Source organism: Aulonocara stuartgranti, assembly GCF_965226115.1.
Source record: "Aulonocara stuartgranti genome assembly, chromosome: 11".
Taxonomy (NCBI): Eukaryota; Metazoa; Chordata; class Actinopteri; order Cichliformes; family Cichlidae; genus Aulonocara; species Aulonocara stuartgranti.
This window is the reverse complement of record NC_138947.1, coordinates 14,504,265-14,523,839: the sequence shown is the minus strand read 5'-3', so window position 1 is coordinate 14,523,839 and position 19,575 is coordinate 14,504,265. Positions and strand designations below refer to the sequence as shown.

Genomic DNA, 19,575 nt, shown 5'->3' with positions numbered 1-19,575 from the left:
TTCTGCACCATTTTTAGGTCATGACTAAAAAGCTGGTTAACCACTGGATAAACAGGGTTTAGGAAGACTATAGGAGGCCCTGATAATGGCTGCCGATGTGGCCATCATTTAGTATTGTGGAGATAATAGCTGTTTACCAGACAGAGAGCACCATCTTTAAGCAGTGTCATAAAGACCAGTAGTTTCAAAACTGCTAAGGTCTTTATAAGAAAACAATAACACTGTAAAAAAAACATGATTTTGTGGCTTTGGTGTTCACTGTTTCTGGACATGTGTAACAACACTGAGTTAATTTGAGGTGAGACACCACAGAAAACAATTATTACAGAAATCTTATGACAGCTGACTCCTGAGTCCAGAGTGACTTAATAGTACTTGATGACCGTTATTTAAGAGCCAAACCAAAACGAAAGTTAAACTAGCCGTAAAATCCCACAAACTGTTTAGTGATAGAAATGCAATTAAAATGAAAGAAATCTTCAGGAAATATCTTTTGTAGTTTTTGTGAACTTGGTCAAATCTGTCAGGACAACAAGGATCAAGAGGAAGAAATTAACTGAGACTGATTCCTTATAGCTGTGAGTCTATAAATGTGTAAGGATTACATAATCCTGAATATCTTTAAAAAAAAAAAAGAAATATCCTAGAATGATAAAAAGAAAAATAGACCAGCGCAAAACCTTTTTTGACCCTTCCAACATATTTAACTTTGCATACCCCAAAACATTTTTATTTTTAAAAAGCATTAATCAAAGCATTAAAATAGAAAATGATACAACATAAAGAACAACATGATTAACAAAGTGAATTGTAGAGGAAGCACTTGTGAGATATTACAACAAATGTACACCTCTGCGGCCTGCAGGATAAACACACTCCGTCTCTTAGGGTCACAGGTGAGTTAGAGGCTAGTGGCAGGGTACACCCTAGACAGGTCAGCCAACAATCTCACTGATAACCTGACATGCATGTCTTTGGACACAGGGACACCCACAGAGTCACAGACAGGACGTCTCTAGAGTGACTCTACAAAAGTCCCCTGACTGGCCAGAGATTTGAACCTACAACTTTCCACACATGGGCCATTAATCAAAGTAATTTGAAAAACTCTTTGAAAAACTGTAAGAATGAAATAAAATAAAAAAACTTCCCCCCACATGCTTCTTAATATCCAAACTTTAATTATTCCTAATAGACTGCATTAAATGATATTGCAAGTAAGATGTATTATAATATGTATTTTAAATCATGATTAAATTGGATTATGTAAAACCATCACCCTCTGCCATCTGGAAAATTCCAGGTCACATGAGTCATTCTCATATTACTCTTTAGTTCATCATCAGATTTTTCAGTGTTAAAAAATATTTTGAATCTTTCTTTGACCCCGTAATGCCAAATGTGTCATATTTTATACACACGTTTTGAGACGTCAATGCGATTTTTTTTACCCCTTAAAAACCAGATGTGTAAAGTTAACACATAAAGTGTGAGCAAAAAATATTAAAACTCATATATGTGAATTAATATTTAATTTCTTGTTTAAACAAAATTGTCACAAGCTTCAATAAACACATAAAAAGGCAGTTATTTCATGGTTCAGGCTTCAGATGGTTACGATAATAATTCAGTAGGACGAAGTAAATGTTCACTCACGACTTTGCAGAAAATATTTTAATTTCATTTGCAAGGTTATACTGCAAATGAAATCAAATATACAAAACATAATTTTTAACAACTGTTCAGCCTACATGAGTGCAATGTCGTTGTAAATGAAAAAAAAAAGGTCTGTTACAAAAATAATGCTATTTTCAAAATTTGTGAATTACTGTTTCCTTAAAGTTTTTAGAGAGGGTAATTAAAATTAACGTTTTAGATTAAAGCGGGTTGTCTGTCTTTATGTGATCAGAATTGAAATTAAAGCATATTTTTATTTAAATCTTAAACCTATTGCACCTTTTTAATATTCTTCATCTTCATCAACAGTCTGACATGCACAGTGTTTATTTGAGCCTTTGTGTTTAACTTAATGTCAGTGGAAGATAGTTTATATGAGTTAAATTTAACATAGCACCAAGTAAATAAGTAAAATGTATTTATGTAGAACCATTGTAGACAAGTTATTCACAACAATAATCAAATAAAAATATAGACATTAAAACACAACAATAATATTCATAATTTAAAAGCAAGCCTGTACAAGTAAGTCTTGAGCTACTTTTTAACCGTTTCATTGCAGCCCACAGAAACGAAATCTGAACTGTAGTGGTGGTGCATACCATAGTTAAGAAGCCACAACCTCAAACAGACAGTCTCTTTTAATGTTCAGTCCAAAAAGATGAACCACCAACAGGTTTTGGTCCAAAGATCTCAATGACCTGCATGTTTTATATGACTGCAGTTCACTAAGTAAGTAGGCATTCAACCATGCATAGCTCTGGAAATAATCACAAAGATACATAATGCAAAGACAGCAAAATAGGTGTCAAGTGAGATCACTAGCGAGCCTAATAAGTAGCTGCACTTTGCAGTGAGTGATTTGTAAGTGATCCAAAAAGGACTTCCTGAGGCCAACGTACAGTGAATTACAACTTTGAGGAAACAAAAGCATGAATTATCATTTCTAATTCTGACTTGGACACCGTTCGACTGAGGCGGGCAGCATTTCACAGATAAAATGCAGGATCAAACAAGGCTATTGATATGTGTATTAAAACTAAGAGCCTGATCAAATCTGACACCTACATTTTTGACATTTGATTGAAACAATGATGAAGACCCAAGACTAATAATCAGAGTGCAAACAAAGCTGTCAGTAGCACAAACAAAAACTTTTCTCTGTGTTAACTGAAAATAATTAGCAGCCATCCAGTTCTGTATGGCATCAATACAGTCTTAAAGGATGGATATTTTTACAACATTCTTTGGAGTAAAAGAAATGTACAGTTGGATATCATCTGCATAACAATGATATGAGACACATTCAAAGGTGTTGAAGTGATAGCAAATACATATTGATGCATTCTCAATCACCCAGGAAAGTAAATCTCCAAAAAGTTGATTCTGTTCATCTGGACGTAGCATTTTGTGGGAGAAACGTTTCGTCACTCATCCAAGTGACTTCTTCAGTCTCAGCTGACTGCAGGTTACAACCGCTGCCCAAGCGAAAGCCTGTAGTGATCCCATGTGATCCATGTGATCCCTTTTTTCTAAACACCGGGTCTCTGTGGCTTTTAAACCCCAAAACACGCTGCGCCAAAAATTGGTCCACCCCAAGGATCGGGTCCCCCGACACAAACAGAGCAACATAGTGTACGCTGTTAAGTGCCAGAAGGATTGCCAGGATTTATACATCGGGGAAACCAAACAACCTCTGGCAAAGCGGATGGCACAACACAGAGGAGCTACCTCGTCAGGCCAGGACTCTGCAGTCTATTTACACCAACAGGCCAGTGGACACTCTTTCAATGATGAGGATGTACACATCCTGGACAGGGAGGAACGCTGGTTTGAGTGCGGAGTCAAGGAGACCATTTACTTGAAAAGGGAAAGACCATCTCTGAGTCGAGGAGGGGGCCTAAGGGTACATCTGTCACCATCTTACAATGCTGTGATTGCAGCCATTCCCCAACTCTCTGTGAATGGTACTCATGGCCATTGATCAGTGGGTTTTGATCAGTGGTCATGAGAATTTGCATAATTAAGATTAAGGAACTGACCTCCCAGCCCATTGTTCCTCAGTGGGCTGGTTTCAGTCATTATCCAAATGTACTGTTTATAAGATTTGGGGAAACCTGCAGTCAGCTGAGACTGAAGAAGTCACTTGGATGAGTGATGAAACGTTTCTCCCACAAAACGCTACGTCCAGATGAACAGAATCAACTTTTTGGAGATAGCAAATACAGTGCAAACAGAACAGGTCCCAAAACAGAACCTTGGGACACACCATAGCACAAAGTTGCAAATGAGGACGCCAAGCTGTCAGCAGCAACTGAGTAAGTTCTGTCTGGAAATAAGAATTAAAAACATTTTAAGTCTGATCCAGAGATGCCCAGCCATGTTGCTAACCTGTCAATCAAAATACCATGATGAATTGTGTCAAATGTAGCTGAACAACGTTTTCATCTGCATCTCTCTTCACTAAAATGCCACGAGAAACTCTAAGAACAGCAGTTTCATTAGGGTGATAGATCCTAAAGTCAATAGTTCAAATTATTTGCAATTGAAAAGGGAAAAAAAAAATCTGAATTCATTGGAAGGTCTGTAAATGGTTTTGTTGTGTATCTTTCGCTGATGTTGCTTTTGTGCTTTAATTTAAGAACAGTTTCAGTAAAGACTTAATTTTGTACCATTGTAAAATTTTTAACGTAAAATCCTAGTCTGCAAAAATAACAGCTGTTAATAGTTACCACATAGATGTGTAATTTTACTCTGCAATGTAAAAGAATAGAAAATGCATGAAGTTGAAAAGATCTTAAAGCTGTCTGTGGATGATAATTCCTAAAGTAAAGTTTTGTTGGTGTAAATATTGTTATAATTATCCCGCAGTTTGACATTGGGATGCAATGCTCTGCAGTATGAAAAATATATATACAGTAAAATACAGCAAGGCGCCAGCCAGATTACTCTGGCAGCCATGACATGGAGGTTTGTGTAGTCTTTATATCAGTCCAGATCTGCTCTGATATCAGCACCACTGGGACATGTGGGAGACCTGTTTCTGTTCTTGGATTACTGCTGATCCCAGCAGATCTCTAACTCTGATTTCACACAAACCTGCTGATGTGTGGAACGTGAAGTGCGAGGAGTTCGAGAAGTTCACTTTTGGACACTGTGAAGGTGATATTAGCGGAACAAGGTGAGCCTTGTTCAAACCAGGGGAAATGTTTACATATTTTTTCAAGCGAAATGTGACCATAAATATGTAAATCTGTGACCATGTTAGTCATTCTGTTGCTTTGTCCATGACCGTGACATGCCACTTGTGTTTATCTTTTGTTACACAATCTTCCGACACTATTGTTTGACCATGACAGATAGATAACTTGTTTCTATAAACTATTCTTGGTCAAAAACCATGCAGACTGCTGTCATGCTGTATGTACTGTTTGGCTCCTTTGAGAAGGTAAATAAAGCTACCACAACCATAATGTATAATACAGTATTAGTTTTATATTTGAAAAAGTAAAGTTTGAAAATAAATGTCATAATGTAACATATCTAAGAAAAACTTAAAGGTGCCAATCCATGAACTCATGAGTAATTTGCACCTTTCTTTCATTATCCTTCCCCGTGGCTGCAACCTGATTTTCTTCCTCTGTCTCACATCTTTTGCACCAAACATGATGTTAAACAAGAAAAATCTATCATATATTCTTTCTTCTTGGTTATATGGGCAATTTGTGTTGCTCATTCTTTATTACTGCCATCATGTCAAATTCACATCAGTCAAAATTAAACAAGAATTACTATTGTTAAGCAAAACAGTCCCAGAGCACGATGCTTCACTGTTTCTTCTCCAAACATGGCTCTTGTCATTGCGGCCAGCTCAATCTTTGTCTTGTCTGACCATAAAACCTTTGTCCAGCTGCAAGTTTCAGTCAATTTTTAAGGTGCTGATTTTAGAAACAGGTTTCTTTCTTAGTCGGCACCCTCTGAGTTCACGGCATCGCTGTCCACTGTGACACCGGTGTTCCAGCTATCCCTGGTTCATGGCATGCTTGAGGCTCGGTGGCTCGTGGGTTAATCCTGAGCATACCAACTAATTTCCTTTCATCTGAGGGTGACACTTTATGTCTCCTTCCAGACCTTGGCAAATTGTTGACACAGCTGAATAATTTGTACTAACGTATAGGTTGTTTTTGACGATCTTGTAATCTGCGGTTGTTTAGAAATAACTCTAAACTTTCACAGCTCTCCTTAGATCTTCACAGAGTTCCTCGGATCTTCCAATGAGTATTAGATTTAAGTAAATGTATGTATATATTTGAACCTATATGTATCCTTTTGACCCAGGGTTTATTAAAGATCACGATGACTAAATTACATGACATTAAATGGTAAATGGCCTGTATTTGTATAGCGCTTTTCTAGTCCCTAAGGACCCCAAAGCGCTTTACACAACCTGTCATCCACCCATTCACACACACATTCACACACATTAATGCCCATGATGAGCATATGTAAACTTACGACTTGCCAAAGTGTATATTAACAATGGTTTAGTCTCAGGATTCAAAACATATGCTTTGTGGTGTTTGCATGTGTGGGTGGTGTCATGCTTGCGTCTTCTGAACTGAAGCATTCATTTGCCTCCTGAAAATGACTATATTCATTATTTTCTTTTTGCAAGTCATATTTAATATCACAACTGTTTCCAGATAATTATTATTTTTATATAAGAGCAGAACGGATGAGAAAGAAAATGCAGGAGACTCCTTCTTTAAATAAAATCATATTTATTTTACAAATTTGCACAATTACGGAACAGTGGTGAACATTCATACAAGTAAACACCTATAAATGTGTGTAGCCTGACACACTTGTCTCACACGCGCGCGCACACACACATGCACACACAGACACACTCACTCACACACATCATGTACAGCATGTACGCAATAACAGAGTTTCATATACAGCACACAGACATACGGGCAGCTACCTACAAAGCATTTTGCTTCCTTCCTTCAAGTGTAAATCAGATCAGATTTTGTCCATCTTGCTCATTTCACACATTCACAATGCTCCAATGACTCAGTGTCGTTACTCTAGCAATCAAACAAAAGAGGTGAAGTGTGAAATGCAGACATACTGTAAAGGTGGGTGCTGTTAGCTTCTGTGTCCAGCGCAGGCAGAAGCTCGTGTTTGCAGCTGAGGTGAAGTTTGTTAAGTGTTTTAGAGTAAGTGAGCTCTGCTGTCACTGAGAGGCTCTACAGTGAGTTGCACAAACAGGGCAGCTCTCAGACCTTGGATATGTCTTCTAAAGGCGGATTAAAAAAAACAAAACAAAACATGGCTTACATTTATTAAAAGCCTTTTCGTGCTTAGGTTTGATTTTCCCAATATTATGGCAGTGATTGCTATATAACTTTAAGGATCTGCAGTACCGACTTTGGACTGGTGGTTCATAGTATTTGCTGTAACACTGAACAACCTATACATTTTTCTGACAGCTAACGGTAACACCTCATTAGGTGATTCATTAGCTGCTAGGTAACACTGTTTGTTTAGCATTTGGCATTTAAAGTGGAGAGGAAGTGATACAACTTTACAAATAACTCAAAAAAAAAAATAGAAAAAGGCTTTGATTGTCTTCACGCAATTCTTTGTGAGGAGAGATCTCCCTAGATACTTTAACAAAAAATACTTTTGTGGTTTTATTGAGCACAGAGGAAACAGAAGCATTTCAGGCAAGGTGAGTAGAGGAGGAGGAAGGGAGAGATTGGACTGCAGAGGGGGGAGGAGAGGAGAAGGCAGACAACAATAAAGTGAAATCTAGTGGAAAAACATAGAGGAATCTTTAAAGTCCTCCTTGTCAGCAACTTTCTAGCCTCACTTTGAGTTGGGCCGCAGCTCCTGTAGTGTATCTCTCTTCTGTTAGTCGTCTTGAATGACTGGCTGAGAAAGTCTTTTCTCACTGCTTCTGGTTGCAGTGTCAGGTATATCAGAATAGACAGAGTGGCACTGTTAGCTGATTATCTCGCTCTCTTTTTTGTTACGGTTAAAATGTGCACCATCCAAATAAAATGTTGCCGAAACTGGACGCAACAAGCAAAGGAATGTGAAGCCCATAAATCCACAGCACAGGGTGTATTGCTGGTAGGTTTCAGACCTCCACCTGCCCCTGTGTCAGGTGAGCCCTGAGCTGCTGGGCTGCACTGACGATCTTCCTCTGGTGTCCCAGCAGGTTCACGCCGAGATCCTGGACGTCTCTGAAAGAGAGTTCAGACAACAATATTCAAATCTTGACAAAATCAATGTGTAAGAGCAACATAAAATTACCAAGGTAATTTTCTAACAGTTTGGATTATCCCAGAAAGTTGAGTCAGTTCACCTGGACGTTGCATTTTCTCCCACTGAAAATACAACTTTCTGGAATTTCCTTACCAGGATGATTCAGCATCAATTTTCCCATCCTACTGTTGCCAAAGTCCATCCATCCATCCATCCATCCATCCATCCTTTTTGCTTAGGCTGCTGCCCCTGCGACCCGGCCTCGGATAAAGCGGATGAAGATGGATGGATGGATGGATGGATGGATGGATGGATGGATGGAAGAAAAACTTTTGAGATCAACAAAAAACCTGTGCGAAGCACACAGGTGTAATCTACAAAGTTTTATGATGATGGTTGAAATCGGAGCTCAAGCATGGGTTCTTCATGCATTCGTTCCTCTTGGACCTTCTTGGACCCTCGTGCTAACTACTGGCCCACCATTCTGTCCCTATTCTATTCTAAGATTGTTTAAAGAATTAAATCTGCAGGTTGCAGAAGTTTCTCCTTTCCTTATCTTATGGTGACTTGTTTTGGTTATCAGATACCTACAAAAACTGCAAAATCCTCTCGGCTATTTGTCCCTCATCAGTTGCACCATCAGAGCACCTTTATCTTATGGTGTCTGTTTCATAACACTAATGGAGTGCTCAGTGAGTTGCAATGAGACACCTACAGGTCCTGACCAAGCACCAGTATGCAGGGCTGCTCTGAAATGTTTTTGTGCACTGAAATGCACAAAAAAAAATCGGCCTTGTCACTTTTGTTGCAGTCGGTCTATCGCATCTCTCTCTCTCTCTCCCTTCTTCTATTTTCTTATTATTCTAATTTCATTTCCCTCTGTCTGTCTCTCACTCTGTTTTTGGGACTGGTGTCCCTCCGCCTGCACAGCTTCTCCACAGCTAGTGCTACAGCTGCCTCCTGTGTCTATGAAGGCTCATTACTGCTTGTTGCTGGTACATTACTACTGTTGACGGCGCAGCAGCAATTGCCCTGACAGCTAACATGTTGCTCAATTTGACATTTCCTGTATCTATTTCTAGCTTCTCTTTCTTTGTCTCTCTTAGCTTTCAGCGCCACCTTTTCAGCTCTTCTTTCACACTAAACTCTGTTCAATAAGGTGTGTAAGAGCACAGCAAAGATTGGGGAGGGTCCAGTTGCATAAAGAGATTTGATAGGGAAATACAGTAATGAAAATGAACAAAAAGGCTGCCAGTGCTTCTGGCACAGTCTAAAAGTGCGTCGGCCCACTGGGCTCTTTACCACTATGCGACAACTCGACTTGAGGATTCAGTGGATACCAGGTGGCTGGTGTGCTTGATAATACTCATGACATAGCTAAAATTAAATTAATGACTGATCTAATTAAATCTTAAGTCAAGAAGCCAGCTTTAAAAATGTTTGATATATTTTTCTGTATTTTTACGTTTGTAACTATCCATGCATACTCACTCCATCGTAAGCTTGCTGACGCTGTCTAATGTGTCCAGGTGCACTCGATCAAACTCATCCTGATACCTCTCCATCCTCAGCGCTTTCAGCCAATCACTGACTGTCACCACTGACGATAAGTCTGTGGGAGTGGGGCTGAGCAGCGGCTGGGAGCAGCTTCTGTAAATGTCAAAAATGAGAGCACGAGAATCCATAACTGCAGCAGATTGTGCATCACCTGCTGCCTCGGATATGCTTTGCAGGTGCGTTTGCCAGGAGCTGGCGTCTCACCGAGTTGGCTCAGCTTTGAGGGACGCAGGGTGCCTGATGAGTCGATCCAGAGAAGACAGGACTGAGTCGAAACCTGGTCGGTCTGCCCGCTCGGCCTGCCAGCACTGAAGCATTAGAGAGTGGAGGGCAGGGGGGCAGTTGTGGGGGGCCGGGAGACGGTACTGATCTGCTACTGCCTTCATCACCTGCAGACACAAAGAGGAAGGCATCAGACAGAAGTAGGGCAGATGGAGTCTTGTGCAATTAGCCTCCATGAAAGGTCACAGATCTCTCAGAGCTTTCAAGAATGACTAAGAGAAAATTATGCAAATTTCATCAGTTTGGCATTTTGTCACCGTTTAAATATGCCTGTTGTGTAACAGGAGGAGGGGGAGGAAAGTACATTTAAGTACTGGAGGGCCACATTTGTGTAATAATACGTTTATTCCTCTAGATTACTGAAATATTGTACATAATGAAGGCTGTTTTAACAGCTTAAGCATTTAAAATATGATTTACACAGCACAAATTCATCTTTATTTTGCAGATACAGTATTTTCTGCATCTGTCAGCGTCGGTAGTGATTTGATTTTATTGGTACTTTATTGCTACATGATGCACTGAATGCAAAATTTAGGAGATTTTTTGTTAAAAACTTCACATTGGCTGAGAAAGGCAGATAATAATGCCTAATCCATGAGCTTGGCGAAACTTTAATTTGGGCTAAAGAAGGACTTGATTAGATCACTGTGATCCCATTTATTGACTTCATGAGCACCTCATTCTTATGAATGATATGAATGCTCAGGAACAGCTGGAAGGAATATTTATGGTGCAAATATCCGTTTGTACTCGAAGATGAAGTTCAAGATCACTTTGATGTCACGTTTTTGGATGTATCTGAAGAACTTATATGCAAAATATGAAAAGAAAATCCCAAAGGTCAAAAGTCAGCTTCACTTTGACATCATAATGTTAAATACACTTTTCTGTCTAATATTTAAAACATGAGCAGAGGGCACCCTTTAGTCCAATACTGAATTGCTTTTGTTGATATGTAATTTCTTGAACACTTTATTAAATTATGTATTATAAGACTTTTAAAAAACTCAGATGTAAATTGCCACCTGACAAGTTAATGGAAGAACACAACAGCAAAGCAGTAATTCAAGTTAACTGTATATTGTTACACCATAATAAAGATAAGTGCACTATACCAAGGGTTTTGCACATTTGCTTCTTTAACAATTCAGGAAACATTTTTCTTCATACTCACCTCTTGATTGCTCATGTCCCAGTACGGACGCTCTCCGTAGGACATAACTTCCCACATCAGTATTCCAAAGCTCCAGACATCACTAGCTGAGCTGAACTTGCGATGCTGAAATGCTTCAGGTGCCGTCCATCTCACAGGAATCTTACTGCCCTGATAGATGAAAACAGAGCAAAAAACATATACAGTCACTCAGTGATGATGGAAACCAAGCTAAAAGGCGCTCCTTCCCTTCTAACCTACCAGTGAGGCAGTGTAAGTTGGTATGTTGTGGTCCAAGCCCCTCATAAGCCTGGAGAGGCCAAAATCAGATACTTTACAGACCAGGTTGGAGTTGACCAACACGTTCCTGGCCGCCAGGTCTCGGTGAACAAAGTTTCTCTCAGAGAGGTAACGCATCCCTGCTCCAACTCCCCTGAGCATCCCGACAAGCTGGAGGACACTGAACTGACCTTCGTTCTCCTGAAGAAATTAAGAGACATGATGGAGAAAAAAAAGTCTCCAGTGTGGTGTAACATGTGTAGGAATTCCTGACAGTGCGTTGTTTTTCTCACCCTGAGGAAGGCATCCAGGGGCCCGTTCTCCATGAACTCAGTGATGATCCTCTCTGGAGGGGTACGGGTGATAACACCCTCTAGTTTCAGGACATTGGGGTGGTCAAACTGTCCCAGGACTCCTGCTTCACTGAGGAACATCCCCTTCTCTCTGTCTGATGCCCCCCAGCGCAGAGTCTTCACTGCTACCAGCACTTCCCTGCGACCCAGCGGATGGTAACGACCACGAGAAACCTCGCCAAATTGGGCTGTAATGGAATAAACACGGAGGAGATTACACTGTGCTGCTGCCAGCATGTAACAACAGCAAGATTTAAAAGAAAGGAGACCATGAAACGTACCTGCACCAATCACCTCCTCGATCTTGAGGTGAGTTGGGTCGATCTCACGGGCAAATTCTTTGACGGCCTCGCTAGGGTCCTCATAAGTGGATGGGTCAACGTAATACTTAACTCCACCTGGGAACAAGAAATCTACTTTTGAAAAACTGATTCAGAACTTTTAGTCCTTTACTTTAGACATGTAATCCCAAAAACAAGGTAAAAATGATCTTTTATAATGCAAAGCTGATGAGCTTTACTTTACACACAGATAGCATTTCTTTGTATTATTCATTTAATAATAAACATATAGAGCATCTTTATTTTTTTCCTGTAAAAAAACAATGAATCCCAAAATAAATAATTCATTTTATTATATTTCACTCACCTCTGTTACTGATGTACCTCTGGAGTCGGTCACTGTATGGACTCTCCCTCCTCTTACTGCCATGTAAAAGCAGTCAAAAACTGAAATACCAGATTAAAACATACATGCATTCATCTGTTATGGCATTTATACCACAACCAACCTGCGAAACACCACCACAACCACAATGGCTGCCACGACAAGGAGAAACGCGGCCCCACCCATGACTGAGCCCACCAGCAGAGGAAGCCGGGTCTGGATTTGCTGTGAATGCTCCTCTGCGGGAGAGAAAATGAAACACCTTCAGCTATCAAGTTCAGATGTGCTTTTATTGGATATACAGACCACTTTATCTTTAGTTACAGCGATATATGTTCTATTTGAAAGTTTGATATTGATGTTAATACTGAGGCAGAGATGTTTTCTTAGTATTAAAAATGACAAAATAACTACAGAGAGATGTTTGCTGTGTTCATACCGAGGTGTTTAACCTCTTAATTTTTGAATTCAGGTGTTTTCAATCCTATTCCCACAGGTGCAGCCATGCAGCCTGTTTTTAGAAACATCTGTAAAAGCATAGGTCATTCTAAATGCCCCACTGAGGTCGAGCGTGGGAACTTATTCCTCCTAGCTATTCCACAATCAACGGTAAGTTGTATTATTGCGAAGTGAATACGCTCAGGAACCACAGCAGCTCGGGCAGGAAGTGGCAGACCATGTTAAGTTATAGCACAAGGTCACTGAGACGCACCTTTCTGCTGATTCAATAACTGCTGAGTTTCAAACCTCTGACGTTAACACCAACACAGAAACTGGTTCACGGTGTGGGTTTCCATGGCCAAGCAGCTGCTGCAGGTGAAATCTGTAGGTGGCCCAGGACATGTATCCATATAGTGTAACTTTGGCCCTTCTAGTGGCACCATCCCGGTTCTAATTGTGGGTTTTTGAGGTTGAATTCTTTCTTTTTCAGGTGTTCAGAGTTTTGTTATGTCTTTTTTATTTTTGAGGATTTTTGGAGCCTTTAGTTCTTGTTTTAATTTAGTCAGTTTTAGAGTTTAGAAGTGTTCCTTCAATAGTTCCTGTCTCAACGTCCTGTGTCTGCTCACTCTTTAGCTCCGGTTTCTAACTTACTCTTTTATTTTGGCAGTCATTTCTCTCCTGCGCTTCGATTCTTTCCCCTCCTGTCTCGCTGTCTTTGATTATTATCACCTTTAATTTTGCTACCCTGGTGTGTCCACTTTTTCTAATTATATCACATCTAGTCGCTGATAGCTGGTTTTGTGCTTCTGGTTTGCAACACAGTCTTCTCATTTCTACATGATTAAGTTTACATTGAGCAAAATAAAGTGCACTGAAAATGATTCACAGTTTATTCTTTGTTCCCTAGTTTCTCTAACTGCTATCCTGAATTTATCATGCTATCCTGACATCTTCCTCTGGTCTTACTCTTACTATTTTTTATGTGAATGGTAAGGCCTTATATTAACCGCTAAGCTTTGTATTACATATAGTAATGCAACTTCACTGAGATGAATGTAACTGCAGTTACAGTAATTGAAAGCTGCCCCAGCTTTTGTCTGTTTTTCCTTTGTAAATGCTTGTTTTTGTACTAAGTACAGTTGTGCACACCCACACTCAAACAACAGCATGTGCATTTATTTTAATGCTTATGCCAATATGATCTTTTGACAGTTTTCTATAATCATTTCAAATCAGTTCAATTCAGTTGTATTTATATAGCATCAAATCACAACAACAGTTGCCTCAACATGCTTTCTATTGTAAGGGACAGACCCTACAATAACAGAATATATACTTTTTTCTTAAACTATAAAAAAATTAATGACTGTGTGCATTACCTAGAGGCAGCGTCGTGAAGTAGATGGTGTTGCTGTAGGGCCCGTAGCCTCGCTCATTTCGAGCTCTGATCTGGAAGGCGTAGATGGAGCCGGGAATCAGAGACTTGACGGTCACTGTGTTAGTCTCACTGTACACAGTCAATGCGCTGTCCACGTCTGAACCCTGACGAACAGAGAGGAAGGGTCTGTTGTTTGGGCTCAGTTTGTTTTGTGTACAATCACGGCCAGTATGTTCAGTAAAGGATGCCTTTGTGTGTATTTACCCAGCGAACACTTAAACCACCGTTGTTTTGTTGTTTGAATGCCATACTGTGTTATGGTGGAAAAAATGGTTCCATTATAAAACATCTTGTTGCCTGCGCAGGCTGGCCATTGTGAACACGAGTTAATGTTCTTCTTGTAGTTTCTAGCACATTTTTGTACATTATAATTTTGTCAGTTAAACAAAGAAATCTAAATAATTCTGGTAATACTGGAAGAGTAAGACAGGCTGCAGTCAAAACAGCAAGATCATGCTCACTGCTGTGAAAACAGGCCAGCTCACTAATAAAGAATACACCACACGTCGGGTAGGTAGAGAGATGCTTGTAGTCACGGTGAAAGTCAAGAGGCCCATAAAAGCTCACCATCCAGTACAAGATGGTCTTCTGCTACAGATTTGATGTGTATTCAGAGATGCTCTCTGCATACCAAGGCTGCAACAGGTGGTTATTTGGGATGATGTTACTTTCCAATCAGCATCAAGGAGTTTGACTATTCTCCTTTGACTTCTGGGATCAGCAAGACATTTTCACCCAGAAAACCTGATCTTTTCTCTTTTTTGAACCATCCATCCATCCATCCATTCGCTTCCGCTTATCCTTTTCAGGGTCGCGGGGGGCGCTGGAGCCTATCCCAGCTGTCATAGGGCGAGAGGCAGGGTACACCCTGGACAGGTCACCAGTCTGTCGCAGGGCCAACACACAGGGACAGACAACCATTCGCACTCACATTCATTCGCACATTCACACCTAGTGACAATTTGGATTATCCAATTAACCTATCCCCACAAGTTGCATGTCTTTGGACGGTGGGAGGAAGCCAGAGTACCCGGAGGGAACCCACGCAAACATGAGGAGAACATGCAAACTCCACACAGAAAGACCCCAGCCTGATGGTGGAATTGAACTCAGGACCTTCTTGCTGTGCGGCAACGGTGCCAACCACCGTGCCACCGTGCTGCCCTTTTTTGAACCACTCTCTTTAATTTCTAAAAACCATGCCACGTTCAAAGTCACTGAATTCACCTTTCTTCCTCATCCTGATGCTCAGTTTGAATTTCAGCTGGTTATCTTGACCACGTCTACATACCTAAACGTGCTGAGCTTCACGTAATTGGCTGATTAGATATTTGTGTTAAAAACATGTTTATGGCAAAACCAGTCCATAGAGTTGATACTGCATCTGTCTCATCACAACCATTTCGTAACCAAATAACTTGGTTTTGTAAGAGAGGTTGTGACGTCCCCTCACAACCAGCTGCTATCAAACTGAAAAACGAATGCTGAAACCTTCTGCCGGTATGTGTGACTTCACTGAACATACCTTGTCATAGTATCTGAGCTGATACTCCAGGATGTCTCCATTAGGCCTGTCTGGCTGAGGCCACGACAGAGTGATGGAGTCCGGGGCCCGGCTCAGCTGGTGCATCATAGGAACGGTACTGGGAACTGTGGGTGACAAGAGACGATACTTGAGCACGTTAAAACAGGAGAGCTGTTAGTTCACAAGTGACAGTGCCCACATGAGGGCAGTGTTACAAAACATGTAGACAGAATTCAGTTGAGCGTAAAAGTGAAGTAGGAGTTTTTATGGTGCACCAGTCAGGATCTAGTTTCACTCAGTGAGCTGGGAGCAGTTAAAGGGAACTTTCTGGCATTCCATTCATTTGATCAATAAGCTCTGAGAGCACTCACAGGAAGATTTTAGATAATGTGAGCTCATTGAACCTCCGAGCCAGTCTTGATCGGTTTCATGGAAAATTGTATAATGGTGTACTTGGTGTGCACAATGCCCCATTCTCCTCTCCTTTGCCCACTCATCTGCTTTCATCTTTCTTTCTCTCCGTCTCTTTGTCTTCCCATCTCTCATTTGTCCCTTTCTTCCTCCACAGTGACCATAATGGGATCTGACAGGATTTTGTAACCTCGAGCAACCTCCCGTTCAGAGAGCAGGAGCAGAAAACATGGAGCAAAGAGACCGAAAGAGAGGGGAGGAGGAGGGGGAGAGAAAACTGACACACACACACACACACACACACACACACACACACACACACACACACACACACACACAATCTACGCAAACGTCATCATCAGAGCGTCTCTTCCTCTTTCATCTCATCTTTTTCATCGTCTCCGTCCTGTTCTCACCTGACTGGCTCGTAGTGAAATTGATGCTTGAGTATCGAACTGGGAAAGGACTCAAAGCTGACACTTCATTCATGGCTTGCACCTGTCAATACCAAGAACACACAGATGTGAATTTCAAAGCCTTTTTCTCCCCATTTATATTTATGACACGCTTCAACGTTTGAGAAACAAAGACAGACACGTGCAGCGTCCACTATGACAGGTCAACAAACGCCAGGAAATGGGGAAATATCTGTCCATTATGAATAAGGAATAAGCGATGCTTTAGTCAAGGTATGCCGAACTAAATATTAAATGTTGGTGTGTATTTACTGATGCGGCACTTATAATAAAATAATAGAGCACAGTGGATTCATCTCATCTGTGGGTCCAGGAAGTGCTTCAAACTTTGAGTGAGATAAGACAAGGAAGAATCTTCCGTTTTTCCACAGCACCTGTATGAGATACGTGACCCTGGTCAGCAGGTTGTTGAGGGTGACCTTGGTTTGTTTCAGGTTGGTCTGGGAGGGGCTGAAGGTGACGCCCTCCCCACACCAAGAGCACAAAGCCGAGTTGGTGAAGGTCGGTGACGGACAGATGCGACACACCACCCCGTACCACACCTCACTTCGGCCTCCCATGTCCACCGGAGGGCGCCACCTCAAGGAAACCCCACCATCGCCGCTCTCATACTCCCAGGTCAGAGAGACAGGAGCAGACGGAGGAGCTGCGGAGAAAGCAGAGATGGGGAGAATGGGAGGAGTTTGACATACATAATGCAAGCGGTGGACTCTAAGATGGAAGCATCTGGTAAAATGTTTAAGATATGAAAGAACCTGCAGGCTGGCAAAGACATTTATGCAATGAAAAGTAATGGAAAGAACTTTATAAAATAGTTTGATGGTGAGGCAATTTCGTATGAACGAGCGTAGGAAAGTTTCATTCTTAACAGGTTTTTCTGTTGGTGCAATTTAAAGATTAAAATAGTCTTTAAAAGCAAAAGGATTTTGTTCCATTGACTGTGTATCTCGGTTCTCACAGTCTGAGCAAATGACAAATGACTCCAATGAGGCCCCTTGAACGCCTCGCAGAGGAGCCAGGCGTAAACAAACAAACAGACAAAGCTCACTTGTGCAGGCAGAAGAGTTGGCATCGCTGGCGGCCCGGTAAAAGCCGCTGCGACATTCACACACACTCGATCCCTCATGGCTGGTTCGGCTGTTGGATGGGCACACAGTGCAGGGAATAGAGCCTGAAATAGACTTAAAGTAGCCCACAGGACAGGCTGTAAGGAGACATGAAGACAGAAGAGAGGTTGTGTTTTATTAACAGCTTGCGGTTATATAAATAAAGTGATCACTGCTCCATTAGCGGTGTTCACTGCTATGAGTTTGCAGGTTTAAACTATGAAATGCTGCAGCTGCTGTTAAAGAAACAAGCTTAAATTTGGGCTCAGATGCACATACCACTATTTTTTTTTATATGGTCAGAAAATAACACACTGATAACATTCAAGCCAGTTAAGAATAGCCAGCACTTGGATTTGTCGCTGAAATACATTAATAAAAGTTCAGCTGACCAAATATCTTTTGCGCTCAGACTAGCTTCTTCTGGACCTTTCAGTGATATCACACCGTCTTTCTCAAAGCTCAGTTGTCAGTGCACTGTTGAAGTAGATAATGGAAAGTAATCTGCATGACATTCAAAGCGAAAACTTGGGAAGACCTCAGCAAGCGGACCTTCGGTTAAGATTGCTTTGTCAACTCTGATTGCAAGGTGCAGCTAATACTCACAGGTTCACTGAAAGTGCACGTGTACATCATGTGCGACGTAGTTTAAATTGAACATCTGGCATTATTCAGACAATTCAGATTTTGTTTTATGTAAGGTCTTTGCGATCTGTATTATGTGCAGCTCAGAAGTCACGAATATCAAAAAAACAAACAAAAAAACCCTCTTACTTAATCCCTTTTTATTGCTCCCCTCATTTTGTCCAGAACAAAATCAAACTGCAGTAACTGGTTTGGGGTTAAGCATCAATTTCAGCTTGGCTTGTGGTTCCCATTGGTTCAAAAGTTCATCTGAAAGGCAGCGGTCTCTTGTTTGTTGTTGGCTTAACCCGGAACTATCATTAACTTTTGTTTATAGAGGAAGTGGCCAGCAAACCGACAGTCACATACACACACACAAAGACACACACGAAAGGTCATAGTGAGCGTTTTGAAGGTGGAGGTTGACTTATTTACCTCATCTGCACCACTCTCCTCCTGGACAATAAGCAATATGATGATATTACTTACAGAAGCGTTCGTTTACTTCAGCATAAAGACTGTAAACAGGAGGAGACGGTTTAGCCACAGTCTCATGTGGTAAAAGCAATTAATGATAAATATTTATACACACCATAATTAGGAGTTTGAGTGTGTTGATTTGTGAGCTGTAAGGCTGCTGTAGGGCAGATTTGTCTCACTTTGGACAGAATTGGATGTTTTTATTCTCCTTTTGCAGTATTTATGCTAACCTGGCCTAACCGACTGCTTATATGATTTGTATTTATCGTACAAAGAGCAGCAGAGAGAGTGGTGTCAGCCCTTCTAGCAAGTAAGAGTAGAAAATATTTTCCCTAAGTGTTAAAACACTCCTTTAAAGTTTTTTAACTTGTCTAACTTGTCTGAGTTAATATCGCAACTCAAGCGTGGAAGATCGTTCTTGACCTACCTAACAATAACCTCTGTAATCCCTTCATGGCAGCAGTTTTTGTCTGACGACGGTGGTCTCTTTCAGCAGAGTAATGCACCCAGTATTTGAGGAATATGTAAAGGAGTTCAAGGTGCTGTGTAGCCTGTATCAGTGTGACAGATTCACTTTCACCCTACCGAACTTCAAGGATCTGATGCTAATGTCTGGTGCCTGATACCACACGACACCTTCAGAAGTCTCGTGAAGCCCACGCCTCGATGGATCAGAGCTATTTCAGCAGCACGAGGGAGGCCAACACAATATTAGGATTGTGATTCTAAAGTTGCGGCAGAACTGTGTAAAGATATTTATTAAGTACTAAACAATCCTTCTACAGTACGGTGCCTTATATAATGAGCCACTCCTAATTTCTTTAT

At 40.9% G+C, this 19,575-nt stretch overlaps 1 protein-coding gene across 1 annotated transcript in view; it reads right to left on the bottom strand.

Annotated features, from left to right (window-relative positions):
- Positions 1 to 6,438: 6,438 nt before the first annotated feature.
- Positions 6,439 to 19,575, bottom strand: part of ephb6 (eph receptor B6) — a 44,062-nt gene continuing 30,925 nt past the window's right edge. Inside the window, exons 6-19 of the mRNA XM_082550771.1 lie at positions 17,589 to 17,744; positions 16,915 to 17,186; positions 16,481 to 16,562; positions 15,654 to 15,778; positions 14,070 to 14,232; positions 12,374 to 12,488; positions 12,232 to 12,287; positions 11,865 to 11,981; positions 11,524 to 11,771; positions 11,213 to 11,431; positions 10,973 to 11,122; positions 9,718 to 9,902; positions 9,448 to 9,606; positions 6,439 to 7,934 (exon numbers count right to left, since the gene is read on the bottom strand). Of these exons, the coding sequence (XP_082406897.1) occupies positions 7,829 to 7,934; positions 9,448 to 9,606; positions 9,718 to 9,902; positions 10,973 to 11,122; positions 11,213 to 11,431; positions 11,524 to 11,771; positions 11,865 to 11,981; positions 12,232 to 12,287; positions 12,374 to 12,488; positions 14,070 to 14,232; positions 15,654 to 15,778; positions 16,481 to 16,562; positions 16,915 to 17,186; positions 17,589 to 17,744 (2,153 nt within the window). The 3' untranslated portion in view covers positions 6,439 to 7,828. The remainder of the gene's footprint in view (positions 7,935 to 9,447; positions 9,607 to 9,717; positions 9,903 to 10,972; positions 11,123 to 11,212; positions 11,432 to 11,523; positions 11,772 to 11,864; positions 11,982 to 12,231; positions 12,288 to 12,373; positions 12,489 to 14,069; positions 14,233 to 15,653; positions 15,779 to 16,480; positions 16,563 to 16,914; positions 17,187 to 17,588; positions 17,745 to 19,575) is intronic.